At 36.6% G+C, this 21,160-nt stretch overlaps 1 protein-coding gene across 27 annotated transcripts in view; it reads left to right on the top strand.

The window, feature by feature from the left end:
- Window positions 1-21,160, top strand: part of SORBS2 (sorbin and SH3 domain containing 2) — a 325,081-nt gene that overhangs the window by 264,933 nt on the left and 38,988 nt on the right. For 13 of the 27 annotated variants that reach the window (XM_005671730.3, XM_005671729.3, XM_021075577.1 and 10 more), the window contains 3 exons: window positions 1,697-1,811; window positions 17,027-17,076; window positions 20,238-20,425. In XM_005671730.3, the coding sequence (XP_005671787.1) occupies window positions 1,697-1,811; window positions 17,027-17,076; window positions 20,238-20,425 (353 nt within the window). Of the gene's footprint in view, window positions 1-1,696; window positions 1,812-9,449; window positions 9,609-10,292; window positions 10,377-12,256; window positions 12,314-17,026; window positions 17,077-20,237; window positions 20,426-21,160 lie in introns of all 27 variants that reach the window. The other 14 variants (XM_021075567.1, XM_021075575.1, XM_021075578.1 and 11 more) reach the window with 4 other exon arrangements.

Raw genomic sequence — 21,160 nt, 5'->3', positions numbered from 1 at the left:
TGAGACCTCACTATGAGCCAAACACTAGGCGAAGCACTTTTCCTGTATTATATCACTTAATTCCGAGAACAACCCAATGAGATATGTTCTATTTTAAACCCATTTTAGAAGAAAGAAACTGTGCTTTTGAAAATTAATTTGCTCAGCTCAGCTAGTTTGTCCAAGCCAGGTTTCACACCCAGCTCTGACTAAAGCCGTAGCAAGAATAAATATGAACATCAGAATTATTCAGTATTAATACTTCTTATTAAGCATCCATCTATCATACCCATCCCAGAAATATTATATTCAACACCCCACTGTACCCTAAGAGTAACTGATGATCACATAGAGTATAAGATGTCACAAAAATAGACATATATTATGTGTGAAGAGATTCTCATTTTAATGCCAATTTCCTTATGATAAATTACATAAGTCTGATGTCTTAAGTTTGAAAATAATTGTCTAGACAAAAACACAGTATCTCTGCCTTAAAAACTAACCCAGATTCAGTCAGATTTAAATATCTTATTTGTCCCCTATGTCTAGCAAAAATAAATCTTTCATGAAGAAACATGATAATCCCTTAAAATTTTCTATAAGGCTTTCATATACATTGCCTCCTTTGGTGTTCAAAGTACCTCTGCTGAATATTGCTCATCAGTTTACTAGAAAGCCCAGACCTGCCCCTAATACTCCTGTCTAGTAGTGTACCTCTATGTCCAGCATGCCATGGAGTCAGAATTTCATCCCATTCCATGGTCAGAACTGCTCCCATCTTGGAGTTCCCTGATGGCTCAGCGGGTTAAGGATCTGACATTGTCACTGCTGTGGCTGTGGCTATTACTGTGGCACAGGTTCAATTCCTGTCTGGGGGTCTCCTAAGTAACATGGATGTAGCCAAAAAAAAAAAAAAAGAGTTGCCCCCATCTATAGTCAATAGTCAGAAAATCCTTCTTCCTCAAAAGTTAGCCACCCAAAGGAAGGCTTCTTCAGCCTCAGCTTCCTAGAAAAGCTTTACTCTTGAAGTCCCTTCTTGACTGTCTCTTGAAGGATATTATTCAGGAAAAAGAGCTGATTCCGAGGTCTCCTATGTGATGAATAGATACTAGGCTCTGATTTTTCAAGAGTAAGATCATGGCGGGTCTTCCTGGCCACACAGCTTGCTGCAGTATATGGCAACTTGAGTGATACTTTTACACTTTTCACAGACAAACTATGATGCCACTTGCAAGGTAAACATGAACAAACATGACGTGTGCATTACTCTTTGTCACTTCAAATCAAGGATGCCAGGTCCCAGCATGGTGGGATAAACTCATGAAGCTTAATGGAGCATAACTGCCACTTAGTCTAAACACAAACACACACTGCTACCATTCGTGACCTCAGGGTTTACTAGCAGATCACTGGCTACATAGCTACAAATCCCTCATTTGAGTTATTGAGCCAGCAGGAGGACAGTCCTTGTACCAAAAAAAGAAGAAGAAGAAGAAGAAAATGTAATATGAAATAAAAGAAATGGCTTTCTTTAAATCATTTAGGTAAAACAGAACATAAATGCAGCATTTTTGGCAGACTAACATTTTATCCTGCAACTTTTTTTTTTAACTCTGTACTAAAATTTACTTTGGGAACAGGTAATTCGTGGTTTTATGCACCTGCTTCAAGTATAGAGAATTATTTTAATATATAATTTGTTGTTGATTTCTAGGCATGACTGGGATCCTCCAGACAGAAAAGTGGACACGAGAAAATTTCGTTCTGAGCCAAGGAGTATTTTTGAATATGAACCTGGGAAATCATCAATTCTGCAGCATGAAAGACCAGTAAGCACTTGTCATTAATCAGAATGTCAGTTTTCTAGGTCTCCTGGGTTTCCAAATAAATCTGAATTTCATATTTTTTAGCAACTTTTGTATCACAAAGGTAATTTATTTCATATTACTTAGAAGTCATGTTTATTTTGTATCATGATTTGTGCATCTTGTCTCAGAATTAAAGATGCATTATCCAATATATTGTCCCTAACCAAATATAGGACTCATTCGCATGTAACTATAATGGTGCCTAATCATGACCCTGAGTTTAATAATAAAAAAAAAAATAACACTCAAAAGCAACACTGAATTGCCAGTCTACATGGCTAATGAGAACACTCATTCATTGACCTCTCCAATACAAATGGACCAGGCAGTTCCATCCCTTGGTTTCCATATTGGTTTCTTAATATTTCTTTGGCTTAAAGGGAAATTTTCCAAAAGCCCTTTTTTATAGCAAGTTGTTTTAATGGATTCTTATTAAATCTCTCTCAGGTTACCAAGCCTCAAGCTTCCTGACTGACTGTCAATCTAATGGATCAAGATTATATTTAACGTTACAATATTTTTGCAATTATATAGTTTAATTACATGCAAAGGAAAAGAGATATACAGCTGAAAATAACTGCTTGCCTCCTCAAAGTGTAACTGAACAAATAGGTTCTCCCTTGGCCCGCTTTTGTTTTGATTTTCCCAGTTCTCCTTTCTGAGTCTTTTGCTTCTCTCCTAGACCAGTGCCTTCAGAATCCCTTTGCAATTCTATAATTCCTCTGTACCATTCTGTCAACACCTGCTTCTAGAGAAACAATTGATGTCATTTGCAATTTACTCATCCTTGTCTTAAAAGAATTTTAGGTGTCAGTGAATAGGATAGAGAGAGTTTTCCTTGTTAGTGCCTTTAAGAGTATATAAGAAACCACTTTGTTATATATAAGGCCAGCCCCGACATTGGATTAGAGCGCATTGCTCACCACACCCAACATGAGCATCCTTAATTTAGTTTCTAAAACCCCATATTTATGGTTATGTTCTTAAGAAACATGTTCGAAAACCTTATAATCACATAATTCATACAGGATATTTTTCTAAGCCTTCTTTGCCTTTCTTCAAATAAATCCTATCTTTTAGAGTAACAGGAGTTTGCCAAGAAAACTAAAAGAAAAAAAGGGAACACCGCTGAATTGCAGGTTCCATTGCAAATATATAACCCATTACTAGGTTATATGATTAAATACCAAGACCTTGGAAATTTCTAGGATGAAAGTTGAGTGGTATCACCATTGCATAAAATTGAAAGTTAGCAAAACAAGCATGCAAAATAATGAATCTCAGATAAGTGTAAATAACAAAACTTTAATGATCGTTCTAACAGTGTCTGAGAATTAGGATGATGAGGGTTGTACTTGTATTGGAATGCTTTTTGTAGCTGTGGTGTCAAGAAACAGGATGGATTTGGTAATCTAACCCATAAGGATAATTTCTAGTTTAAATGATGCAGCAAAAGTTATGAAGCACCAGGTATGTGCCAGACGTTGTAGTAGGTGTAAGGGACGTAGCAGTGAACAAGACACAGTCTTTACCTCAAGGAACTTGGAGTCTATCATTTAATCAATACACAGAGTAGACCCACATTTGTGTGAAGTAGGTCATCTTCTGTATGGTTAAAACAGAGACACACCGAATGGATTTGCCCCTTCCAGAATTTATTCATAGACCCTGTCATTGTGGCTAAAATTCCTACTTTACTCATGTCTTTGACCCAGAGCTTTGAAGGTTCCCAGTGTAAAAACAGCAATAATAGCAACAATAATAGCAACTGTTGGAGTGCCTCACTGAGTGCTTACTTATGTGCCAGGCCTTGTAATTAGTAATGTATACTTTATGTAATGATCCCAACAACCCTATGAAATAGAAGTGCGGTATTCCCATTTTACAGATAGAGAGACTGAGTACTTATTAAGTAACCTTGCCTGAGTTCATGTGGCTGGTTAATGCTGGACCTGGGAATGAGCCAAGCAGACTCATGTCTGGTGCATTTAATCACCACCATACTGCCACACCACCAGGATTAAAGTCAAAAGTACATTTAGCTAAAAGGCATTATTACTTTAATTAGATTATTTAGTTATTTTGCAGTATAAATTTATTTGTTCATTTATAGTATGTTAGTATACTAGATTTATTTTACCAGCAACCTGATCCCTGAGTAGTTAAGCCATATGACCAGTATAGTCAACTAGCTCTAAGAAGAATGGAAAAATCTGGAGCGTGGGTATGGCTGAAGATTTGTGTATGGATGGGTCTCTGCAGCCACAGGAAAAGAGTAGTGGAAGGAACCTAGAAACATGGAAGGAAATGAGACTGGATATGTTATGAAGAAATGGGAAAAAAATTATTTATCTTTCCTAAACAATTTTGCTGAGGGCCAGCCTTATGCAAAATGATTTGAACTAGTCATCTGTATCATTTTGGCCTGGCTTTGTATTACAGGACTCGTTATTTTTCTTTTCATCAACATGGAATCCATCCCAATTGCCTAAGTCAGAAACAAAGGCCCATGGGAACAGTGGTATTGCAGAGACTGGCTACATCTTGATACAGTTTGCATAAGATTTGAAGTGCCTTCAAGGGGGAGGGGCCCTCAGAGAGAGAAGATGGATAACAGGTTTGCTAAATAAGAGCGATAGAAGAGCAAATGAGCAACACCTAAGGATCTAAGGATCGCAAGGTTTAAGCACTCTCAGGTCTTTTTACTCCAAGAAGGTTGTGAGCATTTCTTTGCTCCCTGCATCATCAAGTTTTGTAAATAATACACTACAGCTAGACTCTTCTCTGTTGTTCTTTTGAATTCCGAAATGACTCTATCATCTGCCCAGTTTTCCCAAGGGTCATCTTGGATTCCCTCTCCCTAGTGATCTCAAAGTCCCATGCCACAGGAGAAAGGCCACTGCCACGCCTGTCTTCTGGTCCACAGTTGTCCATTGCCTGGATTAGAATGTCAGCCACTAACTGATGTTTCTAATTCTCCAATTTAATCTCCACACCTCGGCTTGAGTAATCTTAGAAAACCTCCTGCTCGAAACTTTCTCCTAGCTCTCAAGTATCCTTAGAGCAGAATCCAAAAGTCCTTAACATAATATACAAAAAAGAAAACTTGTGGTCTTACCCCCCCCCCCGGCCGCAGCCTCAAGTATGCTGACCTCTCCAGTCTCAAGTATCTTCCAGCCCTTCCTGCCTCACTGGCTGTGTCCCAGCTCTACAGAGGGCTCTCACTTCCTCCTCGCTGGACCTCTGCACAGGCGTTCCCTCTGGCAAGAGAGCTCTCTCCACCACCTCTTTCTTCCCATGGAAAATCCCAGCTCATCCTCCACCTATCTCACTTCCCCCTGGGCACCATCCTGACAACTGGACACTCAGGGCCAGGCATCCCCTGCTGTGAGCCACAGCTGCTGCACTGCCCATCGCCACCCTGAATTGTAATGGCCTGTTTACCTGTCTGTGTCCTTCACTAGACTTTAAGCTCCTTGAAGGCAGGGACCATGTCTGGTGCACCAGCTGAATCCCCAGCACCTAGCGCAATGCCTGGCACATGGTAGGTGTTCAGTGAGTACTCATTGAATTAATATGTAAGTGAATAAATGAAGGTTTTACACTTGCAGTTAGTGGATAAAGTTGGTGGGACTGAGTCCTTGTTCTGCTGCTTATCTCTGAAGTATATACATTTCTAATGACAAAGGCACCATGGGTCTCATCAGAGCACCCATGAGGGATTCCACAAACTGCTATTAGTAACTCTGGTCCACTGATTCTAGGATATAAGGTACAGGAAAGTAAAAGTGAATACAATTTTTTGGGAGTTCCCATCATGGCACAATGGAAACAAATCCAACTAGGAACCATGAGGTTGCAGGTTCGATCCCTGGCCTTGCTCAGTGGGTTAAGGATCAGGCGTTGCCATAAGCTGTGTTGTAGGACACAGATGTGGCTCGGATCCTGCATTGCTGTGGCTGTGGTATAGGCCAACAGCTACAGCTCTGATTGGACCCCTAGCCTGGGAACCTCCATATGCCTCGAGTGCAGCCCTGAAAAAACAAAAAACAAACAAACAAAAAAAATTGAAGTGTCGAGATATTCATCTACTCTAAATTTAAAAATTATGATTAAATAGGCCTAAGGAAAGCACTTTGCAATCATCAGGAATTTATCTTAAACTGATTTGATCCACAGTTTTTTCCATGAGACAATCATACAGACTCTCTACTGAGATTATATTAATAAAAATTTTATATCCCATCTGGGTTGGCTATGTTTATAGATAACCCACATTAAAATAAAATAAATTCAATTAAGCACTTATTTAGGACCCTGTTATTATTGAAAATAGAAAATAATATTGAGATGTTACCTCTCTCTACAAGAAATAAATCCACACATAATGATACAAGTGAAAGAAACAATCACTGAAAACACTGTGCCAAGTTGAAATGAAATTTAAACCATCAGGGAAATTAAGCTTCTTTAGCAATGAAAATTGTCACTCAAAGCTTACTTAAGCTATAAAAATTTTAAGAGTTTCATCTGTTGGTTTGAAGCATAAAAAATTATCCCAACTAACAATGCACAGTGCATTTATTGAGGAATCTCAATAAATAAACATAGTAGCCAATGCCATTAAAGCTTAAAAATATAATGAGCATGAGTTATAAAGAACCAAACAATGTTGGCAATTTCTTTTTGTTCAGAACAGCAAATAGAAATGCCGTGCCTACAATAAGAAGCCTGAGAGCTAGAATCTTTAACCTGAAAAGTAATGCAACACTTTCAAACTGTAGAAAACAAAACTTTAAAAACTTGGTTACCTTTAAATAAGAATCCTGTGCAATTTATAGTTTTAGGTTTCCTTAAACACTCTGCTCATGCTGACACATTAATTGTAAGCACAGGTGTGCTGAGTTAATTGTAGGCACAGGTGTGCTGAGTTTTTCAAAGTGAGGAGACCAAAAGAGGGTAGAAAGAGGTACAGTAGTATCTCTGCTCTTTCGTTGTTGTTGTTGTCATTTTGAGCAATTATAGTAAAAGCTAAATCAAGAGTTTCTGAGTGTTAACTTTCATTTTGAACGAGTAAAAAAACCTCTCAAGTCCAGTGGAAAATGCTGATTTAGTGAGATCATGAGTAGGTTTGCATGTATGTCTGACCATCTATATGAATATCACTGACTTTTAATTTTGTGAGGCCTCTGTGTACCTTAGAGTGACACTAGGTTGCTACATTGTAGTTTAATTGTTGCCTGACTAAAGAGATTCAAAAGGTCAACCACAGCAAAGAGAAAATTCTAGTTCAGCCACTTACCATTTCTCTACCATAGAGGCTTTGCTCAAGCATGTGCCTTTCATTATGTTTCAAAGATAGATAATCACCAAATATTATTGTTTGTGGGGTTTTCTCTTCTAATTTCTATTGGCATGGATAGTTGCCCATTGAGACAATAAACTGAAGTTTTAATCTACAAAATCGTAATTCATGGAAAATTGCCATCCTCAAGTACAGTGAAGGATAGCAGATATTCTGCTCCCTTTTCCATATTCTATCCTAGGAAGAGCTTTCTATAAATCAGGATTTAGTATATTTGTTTGTTGCACATACCATTTAAGATGGAAATCAAAGTGAAGTTGTAACCACTGGTCAAGGTACTTATTTGTTTAGTAAATTTGCTGCCCTCTACTGTTCAAGATGTTTTTAAACAAATTTGTTTCCTCGAAGATATGTTTCTCTCTCTCCTTAGCCAAATAAAGTATCATACGTGAAAACAGCGATTATAAAGTCAAGAATTACTAATATCATTAAGTATGTAATATTAGAAAATGTGAAAAAGCAAAGATTCATTTTCCTGTTGAAGCAGTACTGGGCCTCTGCAGAGAGGACAAAATACTGGAAAATTCTCTCTAACGTCAATGACCTCCCCAAATCAGCTCCAGCCAAACTATTCCATAAACTAGCTACATGCCGCAGCTGTTATCTAAAAGATAATTGAGAAAAACAATATTTTAGTGCTATCAAAATCTCAATTACTGCTTTTGCACTATTGAATCAGATATACATCAAACCAAGTTTTTAAATTAAACCGAAAAAAATGGTAAATTAGTTACCAGAATATTATTTTCTATCAAATTCCCTGTTATATCCGAAATGTATATGTAATATGTTGACATAAATAAGAGATTATAAATTAAGATTTCTGCAACATTTCTCATGGTAATTATAGGATGTTCTCTATAACATTGTAACAGTAAAGGAGGATAATATTTTAAAAGGACAGAACAATCTCAATATTGTGCTTTACCAGACATAGGCTTTGTGACACCACCACACCTATCATTATAGTCTGTTTTTATCACTTGGGGCCCCATGGTAAACACGTCCCAAGGATACTGCATGGTCTTTATCCTTATGATCACCACATATTTTGGATAATGTAGGCCCTTTCACTTTGTGTTATAATGTCTAAAACTTTTCTATCACTGCGTATAACTATTATAATCTCCTAAAATAGTGAAATAAAAAGCACATCTCTAAAAAAGACTTTGGATAGACTGATTATTAAATATAGACTGTGTCTTATTAACAAACTATTCCAAATGCAACAGGTCAATAAAATGCTTGGACAAGCTAATGTCAAAATAATGGCTTTTGTATGAATACGGTGTGTTGCCAAGCACCATGTTACAAGGTTGTATTACAAGATTGGAGATCATTTATTCCTGAGCTGAATGCACTTACACTGTGGAGGTCCTTGAGCTCTTTAGGAATTGGAAGGGACTGATACAGATCTGCTTTGAGGCAGTGAGCACATCATAGACCTCCTAGAACACATTCTCTCCCAGCCTAGGTGAATGGCTTTTAGGAAACTGGAGCTTTTCTTCCTCCTGGCTTAAAATACTACAGTCCAATTGCTCCAGGTTTAATTAGTGTCATGTAATACATTCTCAAAGAAGTCATAACCCATATGTAGTACTTTAAGCATCCCCTTTTAAGTGTAAAATCAATGGCATGAGTCAATCTGGTCAGGCATGTATTATTTAAAAGTATTAAGGATATCACAGGGTAAGATAAATGTTCTGTGTGTTTTTTTCTGTTACTAAAGCAATTGCATATATTTTCTCAACCTTCTTATATTAACAGTACTAGTTTTTGTATCTTAAATACGACATTTGGAAACCACTGGAAGGGTGTAAGTCAACTACAAAACTTGGTTCTTTATCTAAATTAAAGTGTTAGCCAAACAAGGGTGGGATTTTGACCCTCTCTCATCCTCAACCTTGACCAACCGCAGAAATATGAAAAACCCAACCCACCCACATCCATTTCCATTTCTCTAGCTCAAGGTAGACAGGTAGGAGGTGATACTTGGAGTATCTCATAAAACATGACCTTTCTTCACTTTGTAAAGGCTCTTTGTCTTCACACATTCTTGGTAATCCAGACCATCCCTAAATTATCTGGGACCCCTGGGACATTTTAACTTTCTGGAATGTTTCCTCCTGCCTTACCTAATGTAGGACGCAAAGTGCTCTAGCTGGTGTCCTCTTGGTTCCATCAAGAATCTCTATCTAATGAATCAGCTTTTCCTTCACCCCTTTTTCTTACAGCCCCCTCTCCCAACCACTCCGACACCTGTTCCAAGGGACCCTGGCCGGAAGCCTATTTCTATGTCACCCTACGGAGAAGTAACTGGTAGCCCCTCCCCTCCGCCCAGGACCAGCATCCCCACACCAAGCCGGTGCACCCCGGCTCTCTCTCCCATCTGGGTGAGCTCCTTCCTTCTTTACCTAATGCTGTAGGGAAGTTCAGGTGTAGCCCTTGTTCCCTAGAAGCTAAGAAGATAATCAGAGGCTGGCTACTTACCACACCCCCACCTTGCTACCCTTTCTTTCTCACCCAGACCCCAGGTTCTTCATGTCAACCAACCCCTAACAGTCTCGCAGCACCTCTCACTCCGCCCCACCTTGAACTTCTTCCCCCACGTCTCTCCTTCCCTCCCCTGGGCTCTCCAGATGCCTGAACCTGAGCAAATGGTCTGCAGACTGCAGGCTTACTACACACAGGCCAATGAGGGCAGGGCCGATGGAGTGACTCACCCAGAAGAGCTACTTCATGACTGAGTTGAGCCTATTTTTAATACCCTGCTGTGCTATCAATGCTCATTGTCACTGTCACAGAGAGTTTGACATAGTTTATGCATCAAGCCAAGGAGAAAACTAGAATTGATGGCAGAGGAAATAACTAGGGGCCTAAGTGATGCCATCAAAGCTCATCTTCATATCCTAATTTTACTCATTTTACTTTACTTCCTTTGTTCTCTCTGGCTGAGATTTGTTGGATGAGAGTTGATGCATGTTTGTGCGCGAATGTGTGTTTTTCATGCCTCACAGTGTTGCCCTCACTTAGCTCAGTGTGACTTTTCCTTCCCTTTTCCTTCACATCTGCTCCAGACTGATCGCATAAATCCAGATGACATAGATTTAGAAAATGAGCCCTGGTATAAATTCTTTTCAGAACTGGAGTTTGGACGCCCGGTAAGTGAGGCTAGACTATTAATATAAAACAATTAGGAGAATGTTGTTTGATTTATAAAACATATTATCAGAAGAGAGGGGTCATTTAGAAAACAAAAGCTGAATACTATATACACTCAAAATACACTGAAAAGAATATATTTTATATACATAAATCTGGTACAGCTTAGCCCATATTCACTTCTCTACCAGAGTTAAACATGCTCAAATACTTCCTACGTAGTTTTCTTTACCACCAAATCTTGCATTAGGATTGCTCTTTATCTAACTGATCGCAAATTCAAAATATTGAAATAGTTTCTGTCTTAGAATAGTCAGACAATTTTTACAGATTTATAGAAAAATTATATTTGTTTACAGTCCATTTGGGTCTAGCTCAATAGGAAAAGCACCGTGGAATTTATAATAATAATAATTACTATCATGATAGCTTGCTGAGGAATCACTAAGCACCTGGAGAGTGCTGGGTTCTGTACTAATTATCTCAGTGAGTCCTCACAATGTCACTCCAGGAAGAAGAAACCATAGGCCCAAGACAGTAAGTGACAGAGCCAAAAATTAAAACCAGACCTATCAAAAAATAAAAATGAACAAACAAAAAAACACCTGTGGGAAACTCCCACCAAAATATATTGCCAGAATATCCCCACTCTAAAATACCTTGTTTGTGCTTAGGAATAAACTGAAAGGGAAAGATAAACTCTGTGGACCTTGATTTCTCGTCCTGCTACAGAAAACCACCACCACATTTCTAGTCCCCAAACCACCACCACATTTCTAGTCCCCAAACCACCACCACATTTCTAGTCCCCAAACCACCACCACATTTCTAGTCCCCAAACCACCACATTTCTAGTCCCCAAACCACCAACAAAGGTGCACATTATGAGAACTGCTTAATCTATTGCGATGAAGAGTCAACCCAAGCTTCAAATCACAATTTCCTTTATTAACTCAAGTTTTATTAGGGAACTGTATCTACCAATAACAGCACATCTGATGTCAGTCAGTTACATAGTTTTTAATCCTCTCACTGGTGTTTCTGAATTCTAAACACTAAAAGAACATACTGAATACATTGCACAACAATTTTATTAAAGATCAAGAGTACAATCTTTCTTTTATCACATCATATACTGATTTATGAACTCTTATACTAACCATATATTGTATACCAGGTGATAATAGTAGTTAATCCCTCTTGTTCATTAAAATGCAATCTAACTCATTAGATTATAAAGAATCTAAAATGGCTAGATTCATTACATCTTACTGAACTGGATCAAAAGGGACTGTAAATTAATATAATTTTTTTAGAATTTCTATAACTAATAGGAAGAATCTTTTACCTATTTTGTAGCCAGGTATTCACATAAATGCATTTTATTTTAAAGAAAAAATTCCCTAGCTTTGCTTTATAAATATTGCTATTGTTGATTAGACAGTTTATAGGGACACAGCCAATTTCTATTCTGAGCCTCAATTATCAGCATTTTTCCACAATCATTTTCAGCCACACATGGAAACTCACCAGCATGCTACCCACCTGCTCCTTCAATGTTTCTTTAATATACCTTGCATTCCTCTGTGGCAAGAGACTAGGAGTTCTAATTTTGATTTGATGAAATGAGTTTATAAATCTACTAATCAAATCACTAGTAATTTTGCCCAGTGCTTGAGAATATTTACAAACATGGCACTTTTTCCCTCCCGGGCTACCCCCATTTTGCTCCATTCATGTCCCTCTTTATGTGTATCTGATGCTGTCAGCACTCAATTTCTAACTGTTGTCACCTTTTCCACATGTCCATTCCTTGCTGCCATTGATTCTCCTCCATTCCATCTCTACACTTCCGCTTATGTGGTGCATCTCCACCCAGCCTCCTAAAAAGGCTCTGGACTATGTTCAAGATCATTCTTCTGGTGTTTCCAATGAGGTAAAAACAAATTATTCTCTTTTTCAGATTTCTCTCTTTAGGACCTGTTACTGTGATTCTGAACATCCGTGTTTTACAATTCACTACAGTGTCTAAGCAGTTTTTGAAAATCTAAACTTGCATCATTGTGTTGTATGCAGTATCATTGCCTGGACATTAATTATACCAAAGTAGTTGGCTCCTTCTAAAAAGTAGGTGAAGACTCATTCCAAATCATTACTTCCAGGCGAACTATTCGATGCATCCTGGTATCCAGGAGTGTGACAATCAAAAAGCAAAAGTGGTAGTGTTGATGCATATAATTGATTAGACGAGTAAAATACTACTAGGTGTCTCCTCAGAGCCATTTTGTCACCATTCTTGGAGGTATAGAATGACAGTTTAGATTCTCAGATAATCAAATTTTTATGCCCCACATATTCTTAAATTTTAATTCTTTCATTTTCCTAAATAAATTTGTGGATTTTAGCATCAGATAAAAGTCAAGAATAGGACTGACAAATAACTGGCACACATGTCACAACTTCCCAGATCCACCTCCTTGACAGACATTACTAATCCTTCTCAACATGGTAATCCAGGCAGCCACTATAATAGATTATCCCTGGCACATGAGATGAATACATTTTTTCCATCTCTGTTTAGGAATGTTCATGACAATCTGCTAGGTTAAAAAAATATATATATGCCTGGCAATGTAAAGTGTTATTTGAACTAGTCAAAGAGAATATGAAAAAGGCAGAATCAATGCAGAGTCGAAAACTTTTTGTCCCGCTCGCTGCAAAGAAAAATAAAATTATTTTGGAAAGCAGATTTAGGACTCATTAGTGGACACAAACAAAAGTGACAGTTGTTCTAAACATCAGCTGTTTAAAAAAGACTTCCTATGGGAATTCGTAGAAGCATCTAGGATGGGAGCAAAGGGAATAAACTTGTTTTTTGCAGTCATTTTTACACAGTAGTTTCTCTGTGGTTCTAAATAAACAAAAACACTTAATAAATATCTTATTTTCATTGAAAGGTCTTTCTCAGTTAAATATGTGCAACTAGAAAATAAAACTAGTAGAATGCCTATGCTGCAGGATGTACTACTGACATGGTAGTGACAACTGGAATTGCAGGCACAGTCTCAGGAGAAATACCCAACTTTCTAGACTTGCATTTTGCAATTCCAAATTATTTCCCTAGAGGTATGCATCAGAGTGCATGTTAAAACAGAGAAGTGTTGATTATTTATATACTAAATAAAAAGTAAAATAGAGTAACCAGGAACATTCTGAGCTATTGAATCCAAACATAAAGGTTTATTTGCTATAGAAAGGCATGTAATCTGAAGAAAATCAAATACAAGAAGCAATTCTATTCTGTGTGCCATGCTCCCTCCACACTGGGAGAAAGGGTATCATTTAAACATATGAACAGCCAGATAATTTACTTTGGGATACAATTTGGTCAGATATTTTTAGGATTTTTTTAGACAGTTAATTGAGACATGAAATGGAATTTAGAGATTGCCATCTCTAACTCAGTCAAGAAAAGTAGAGTCCAACCATTTTAAGAAGTCCACAATCAGATGGTAGTGTGGTGGCAAATTCAAAATAAAACACAGCTCTCTTAACCTTCATTTCAGTGCTATTTCCTTTATACCATACTTCTTAGCACTTCCAAGAGATGTATTTAAAGCTCAAATCCTTTAGAAACAAATTATTTTCTTAATACTATTCCTTAACTATTGATTTCTGTGAAAAAAGTTCCCATAGTGACTATTACACAATAATCCTTGGGATAAAAATAATGGAAATTTAATTCTATGCATTCTATAAAGTTACCATAGCGGTTAAAAAAAAATCACACAAAAAAGCACTTTGCTAATGGTTAAACTGATTTTTCATTACTTCTTTGAGATCAAGGAGAGGATGTTATATGTTCTGATAGCATATTAACTATGTTATTAATGTCACATCAGGGTTTTTCAGAGTGTTAAAAATACTCTAATAAGGTACTAGATTCTGTCTCTAATAACCTTATGTGAAACATTTCTGGTAAAATTTGTAATTGATTAGACATTATCTAAGGTACCATTTATCAAATGCCTAGTTTATGCCACAAATAACATACTTTTTAATTCATAAATATAAGTGAGAGACTGGCATTAATAAAGGACAATTAAGGACTTTTAAGCGAAGTTTAATAGCATGATCCCTTAGCATAAAGAGCAATTCAGAGTCTATACTTCATTAAAATGACCTTCATTTAGGTTGCTAAAATAATGGTAATATGCAAATACTCAGTAGACCATAATAGGTCAAATAGATAACTCCTTTCTAGAGGCAATTTTCCATTTCAGAATGTGTACCATGCATATAATTATCACACAAGGTTTTCTCATAGTCATCTATTTATTGTTTCCTTATAATTTAATACTGAACTTTTTCCTCTGAACACATATAACAATACTGGTTTCAGTTTATTTTAGATTATGGAAACCAGCACAAGGAGGAATAATTGTATTTTATTAGCCTAAGTTTAAAACACAATTAACTTATCAATATTGAGCCTTCACTTCTTACACTATGCTCTATTTCACATTACAATATTGTTTAGGCTCATCTCAAGCTGGTGATTTAAATTTTCTGATCACTCTAGGGCTATTCTAAGAGTGTTCCAAAGTAGACACTTTTCGAAGGCCAGCTGTGGTTTGTGGCTTGGTGTCTCATGAAAGATGTGATCCACACAGATGCCAAGGCTCAGAGGCTCTTTGGTGTGGCTCTTCTGCCAACATGTGGAATTAATATTTCTAAATCAGAATATAATTATCTGGTTTTATTTATTATTTGCCTTCCTTCTTAGTTAGTATTTATCTTTCCACCTTTCCAGTGTCCAATTCAGAGTTCAGCAAGTTAAAACAGTCATGTAAACGTATCCCATTAGCAGGCCAATTTTTTTCCTATCTTTACATTTTGAAAATTTCAGATTCTAAACATTTTATAGGAACTAAAGTATTATAGTATGATTTTTTTCTGTCTAAAAAGGAGGAGGAACATTCTCTTGCAGAGAGATGCCTTTGCTTCTGGTCATTTCCCTTCCACTCAGTAAGATGGATTTAAATGAAAATATAGTTAATAGAAGCAATTTTAGAGTTATGCATAAGGGGGATTGTCAGACTGATCTACATAAAGAATGTCAAAATTACTTACTAATATTTTAACTGGTTAGTTGGTGATAATTTACAAGTAGAAAATAAAGTTATAGTTTTTAAAGTATGGTTTAATTTCCATTAAGTAGGTTGTTAAAACTCTGGTAAAATATTTCTATGTGATAGGACCTAAGATAAAATTTGTCAAATCCTGCCTTTCTGGCTGGCATTTTTTTAACTTTGATATAGAAGAATATTTTCAAACAAGAATTTCAGTTGTTTATCAAACCAGAGTTTACTTGTTATGAAGAACTGACCATCAAATATGACCAAAACCAAGACTTTATATTTTATATGTACAGTGTATATGTATATACTTAGTAGGCGTTTCCCTATATATCTGAGATGTCATACATCATACCACAACTACTTTCATCTCAAATTCAGGTATCTGATATTTTTGTTTCATATCTATTTCATTTGTATTGTTCAGAATGAAGGAGTATGAAAATGGTGCATACAATAAGCATTACAAAATTTTTATCAATCTGTATTTGCTATTTTTCTATGTTCCTACAACCATGGACAACTGAGAGTTGATTTTCTGACTGAAATGTTAAAAGCCTACTTTAAAAAAAAAGTTTATATTTTTGTGCATTAAATCATTTATTCTAAACTAACCCTAAATGTAACAAATTTCAAAGGTATAAATCTGTACCTGATTTAAAAACCAGGTAGTTTAGTTTAATTCAAACCAAATTCTGTAAAAAGTCGTATCTATGTTGACAGATGAAAAAAGTTCTGCTAAGTTTTATGTCTACCTAAAAAGAACATGTGGAAACATGACAACAAATTCAGAAAGGTTTATGTTTCATAAGGATCACATGCTGACTACAGATATTTCTGTAAATATCAAACCATTCCTTTAAGTAAGAGATTTCTACTTACAGTCTATTTCTTCATGAAGGTGGTTATGATTTTTTTTTTCTCCAAGCAACGTTTGAGTTGTGGATATTTTGAGTTATAGGGAGAAATGCAGTGCTGTACAGTCAGTCCTCCATATCTGGATTGCACATTCACAGATTCAACCAACTTAGGGACAAAAATATTCCAAAAATTAAATTTCCAGAAATTTCCAAAAAGAAAACCTTGAACTTGCTGTACCAGCAACTATTTCCATAGCATTTATACCATATCAAATATAATAAGTAATCTGGAGATGATTTAAAGTATACAGAAGTATGTGGATAGCTCATATACAAATAGTATACCATTGTATATAAGGGACTTGAGCATACTCAGATTTTGGTATCCTTGGGGGTGGTCCTGGAACCAGTCCCCCTCACCAGATACCAACAAATGACTGCATATCAGAAGAGAAGGTAGATAAGAAGAAAGTAGAAATTAGGTTGCATGATTTCTATTTGGGAAGACAGTTTTATGCTCATAATAAATGATATATTTTTAATCTCAATTTTGACAATATTTCTTTTAGGATATCTAATTTAATGTCCAAGGATAAATGAAATTTTTTCATGGTAAAAACTTTTCATGGTACTATTTTTCTATCTTAACAGGCCTCCTTGTATCAATCCTCTATAGACAGGAGCCTGGAAAGACCTGCTAGGTAAGAATCTCCCTACATTATGCAACCAGAATATTCAATACTAGTGGTTTCCTTTCCAGTGAAATAGAAATGAGAAATTATGTATCCCTTATCTTTATTTTAAGCACCATAATTCATGAAGTTGTTTTAATTTGTATCTGCATCACTTTATATGATCATATTCAAGAATGCATAAAAACTAAGTGAAGTAATTCTGGATTCCTCTACAGTCTTAGGAATTCTTGACTTCCCTGTCTCTTCCATACCAGTTTTCTTCTCCTTAGATAAGGATTATAAAAATCTAATTTTGAATATTGTCAGATGACACAAGAATGATGTATTTGAAAAAAACTGTAACAAATTGTTTTAAAATTTATAAATTATGTTCTACATATGTTGGTTCACTGTAATCTGACCACACAAGTCAGAAACGCTGTTATAACTGATAAATGAGGATTTACTGTACACCAGACATTCTAAGTACATAAACATATTCAATCCTTAAGAAAACATTATAAGTTAAGAACTGTTATCCTGACTCTCCCACTGTGGCTCAACAGGATCAGTGATGCTGCGAGGATGTGGGTTTGACCCCCTGCCCTACACAGTGACTTAGGGATCTGGCGCTGCCGCAGCTGTGGCTTAGGTCACACCTGTGGCTCTGATCCCCGGCCCAGGAGCTCCATGTGCTGCGGGGCCACCAAATATGACCAAAAGAAGAAAAATAAAGAGCTATCATCCCCATTTTACCTCTAGCAAAGTGAAACTTGGGCTTCATAACATACCAAGTTTACACAGTTTGCAAGGGACAAAGTAGATCTGAACCAAAATAGCTTAAAACCACTGGTCCTGACCACCCTAAGAATCTACCCAGGTAAGTTCTATTGGTAGGCTTTACATATCACATTTACTTTAATAGAACATTGTAAATCAACTATAATAGAAAAAAATTAAAATCTTAAAAATAAACTATTATAGAAATTCAGACACAGTTCAATAGCAATATTGAATAACACAAACTCCTAGCCATATCGTAACATCAGCAACAAATATTCACATAACAACAATTTGTCCTTCTGCAGATTTTCCATCAACATAAGTGGAAATCTTGGTAAATTGGATCTTCTATAAATTGGTTTTGTGGGTGCCATTCAACAGTATTAATGCCACTGAGAAAGAAGCTCCACAAACCCCTCCTTTCATTCTTTTACAATTACGTATGCACCAAAAATCTTTGATTTTTTTTTTTCCTTTTTTAGGGCCACACCCATGGCATATGGAAGTTCCCAACTCAGAGTCAAATCATCGCTTCAGCTTCTGGCCTATACCACAGCTACCAATGTGGGATCTAAGCCGAGTCTGCAACTTATACCACAGCTCATGGCAATGCCAGATCCCTGGCCCACTGAGTGAGGCCAGGGTTGGAACCCGCACCCTCATGGATACTAGTCAGATTCGTTTCCACTGCACCATGACAGAAATCCCCCAAAATGTTTGAATTTTGAAATTATCTGACCTAAGGATTGCTATAAAGACACACAGACTCTCACATGACAGGGTAATGACAGTGAAAACAGGTCTAGGAGAAGATGGGCATCCCCTTTAGAAGAGTGCAAATTCTGAAGTCTGGCTCCACCTCCATACCTGAGAAGCTCCTGCATTCCATTCATTCATTTGTAAAACAATGACAACAGCACATCTCAAAGGTTGCTGTGCTTGCCATATAAGACAATGATGTCAGTAGAGCAAAATAGCGTACTTCTGGCTCATAGGAGCTAGTGTGCTTTTGCTGCTGGTGGTGGTGTAATTTTACCTAATGATTTGACAGACTGCATCCTGTGCGATGTGTATATATTCATTCACTAATGTTTGTCTTAAATAATAGTATACTTAGATCCAGAACCATGGTAAAAATTCCCTGCCCTGACAGACTGTCAACATATCTAATAATTTATTTGATGACAAGATGACTGGTCATTCATTATTTAAACAGAAAAATGTTGGAATTCCAGTGTAAGGTTTGTAAAGTTAAGATTGTTGAGAAAAGAAGAGAAAGAGAAATTGGTCTTATCAGATTCCTTCAAGATTTCCTCCTTTTTTTCCAATCCTTTCCTCCATTTTGGCATCCCTTATCTGGATATATTCATGTTGCTGCAAACTTTCTAAATAGAGAAAAGATATATGGTACAAATCATAACACTGAATTGTCAGTAATAACATATTATACTAATGGGAGAATTTTTACTTTAAAAGGTGATTATAAACTTATGTTTATACAAAAACTTATGAATGAATATTCAGAGTAGCTTTATTCATAATTACCCAAACTTAGAAGCAACCAAGATGTTCTTCAATAGGTGAATGGATAAACAAACTGTGGTACATCCATATAATGAAATATTATTCAGCTCTATAAAGAAATGAGCTGTCCAGCCACAAAAAGATATGGAGGGACCTTAAGAGCATATTGCTAAATGAAAGAAGCCAATCTAGAAAGATTACATACTGTTGATTCCAACTATATGACATAAAAGGTAAAACCAGAGACAATAAAAGGATCAGTGGTCACCAGGTGTACACAGGGAGGAAGAGATGAAGAGATAGAGCATTAAGGGATTTTTGTGGCAATGATGCTACTCTACATGAAACAGTAGTGATGGACACATGTCATCATACATTTGTCAAATGCATAGGATGTTCAACAGAAAACATGAACCCTATTGTAAACCATGGACTTTAATTATATCTAATAATGTATCAGTACGGTTTATCAACTGTAAACAATGTACCACAGTAATAGAAGATGTTAATAACAGGAGAAGCTGAGTGCAAGGGAAAGGGAGTCTATGCGAACTTTCTGTTTTCCAAGCAATTTTTCCATAAATCTAAAACTGCTCTAAAAAAATAAAGTCTAGGAAATCCTAACCACAGAAGTTAGACAAGAAAAAGAAATTAAAGGAATCCAAATTGAAATTGAAACTGTCACTGTTTGCAGATGAGTCTGTTAATTTTTAAGAAGTGATTATAAAGAAATAGTTTTTAGTATCAGGAATTAATTCTGAAAAATGCAATTTGGGGACCAGAGGTAAGAGTCATACCACCAGCACCTTCCACTAGTATTTCTGGTGCACATGTGAATCCATTGGGACATGAACCAAACTGAAGCTGATTCCTTCTTTCAGTTCTGCAAGCATGGCCAGTGACTTTAGGAAGAGGAGGAAGAGCGAGCCTGCGGTGGGACAGCCGAGGGGCTTGGGGGATCCAAGTGCAAGCAGGACTAGCCCAGGTCGAGCGGACCTCCCAGGATCAAGCACTACCCTGACAAAGTCTTTCATTAGTTCTTCTCCTTCTTCCCCATCAAGAGCAAAAGGTAAGAAACAATAAATGGTGTGCAAACAATTTACTAGTTTTTTTAACCTAGAGTACCCTGGGAGAAGTTGTCCAGTGATAACCACCCAGAGATAGTTAGCACTGAAATACAGTGTCTTAAATAAAACATAGTTTCAGAACAACAGCTTTCTTTATACACAGACTAAATGAGGCTAGTGAGCCATTTGAGTGTCTTAAAGGACTCTATCATCTGCTAATGCTTTCTTTCCTCCAAAAACATCATTTTTGGTTTTTGGAACAAATTCAAAGTATCAAAAAATGTATGCCAGACTATTAAAAGATTACATTTATAAACATTTGCATATTGTCAAAATTGTCTAATGTTAGTACAACTAGCAAAATTAATCAGATTTATAGAAGTAGCAACAGAGAACACTGTTGCTTAAAACATAAATTGGTTTGGGTTTTTTTAATTATTTAATTCTAGGCAAAAATGTGTCTTACCTATGGAACTTGTTTCTTTAATCATTTGCTTTATAGTTTGGTCAATATTCATACACATAGAGAATATCCGTATTCTGCTTGTAACATAGTGTTCAATTCACATCAGTCCACTAGTAGGAACTAACTGGTTTCAGGCCATAATTGTGAAGTTTAGGTATCACTAAGCCACTTTCCTGTAAGGCCTGTCACCTCTCTGGAAATTGAGTGAGTTGTGTTGAAAGGGACCAATCCCTCCTTCAGGTCTCTAAAATACTGTTTAGTGTATTACTAC

This window comes from Sus scrofa, chromosome 15, assembly GCF_000003025.6.
Source record: "Sus scrofa isolate TJ Tabasco breed Duroc chromosome 15, Sscrofa11.1, whole genome shotgun sequence".
NCBI classification, from domain to species: domain Eukaryota; kingdom Metazoa; phylum Chordata; class Mammalia; order Artiodactyla; family Suidae; genus Sus; species Sus scrofa.
The sequence above is the reverse complement of the archived record's forward strand: the minus strand, read 5'-3'. Positions and strand labels throughout refer to the sequence as shown.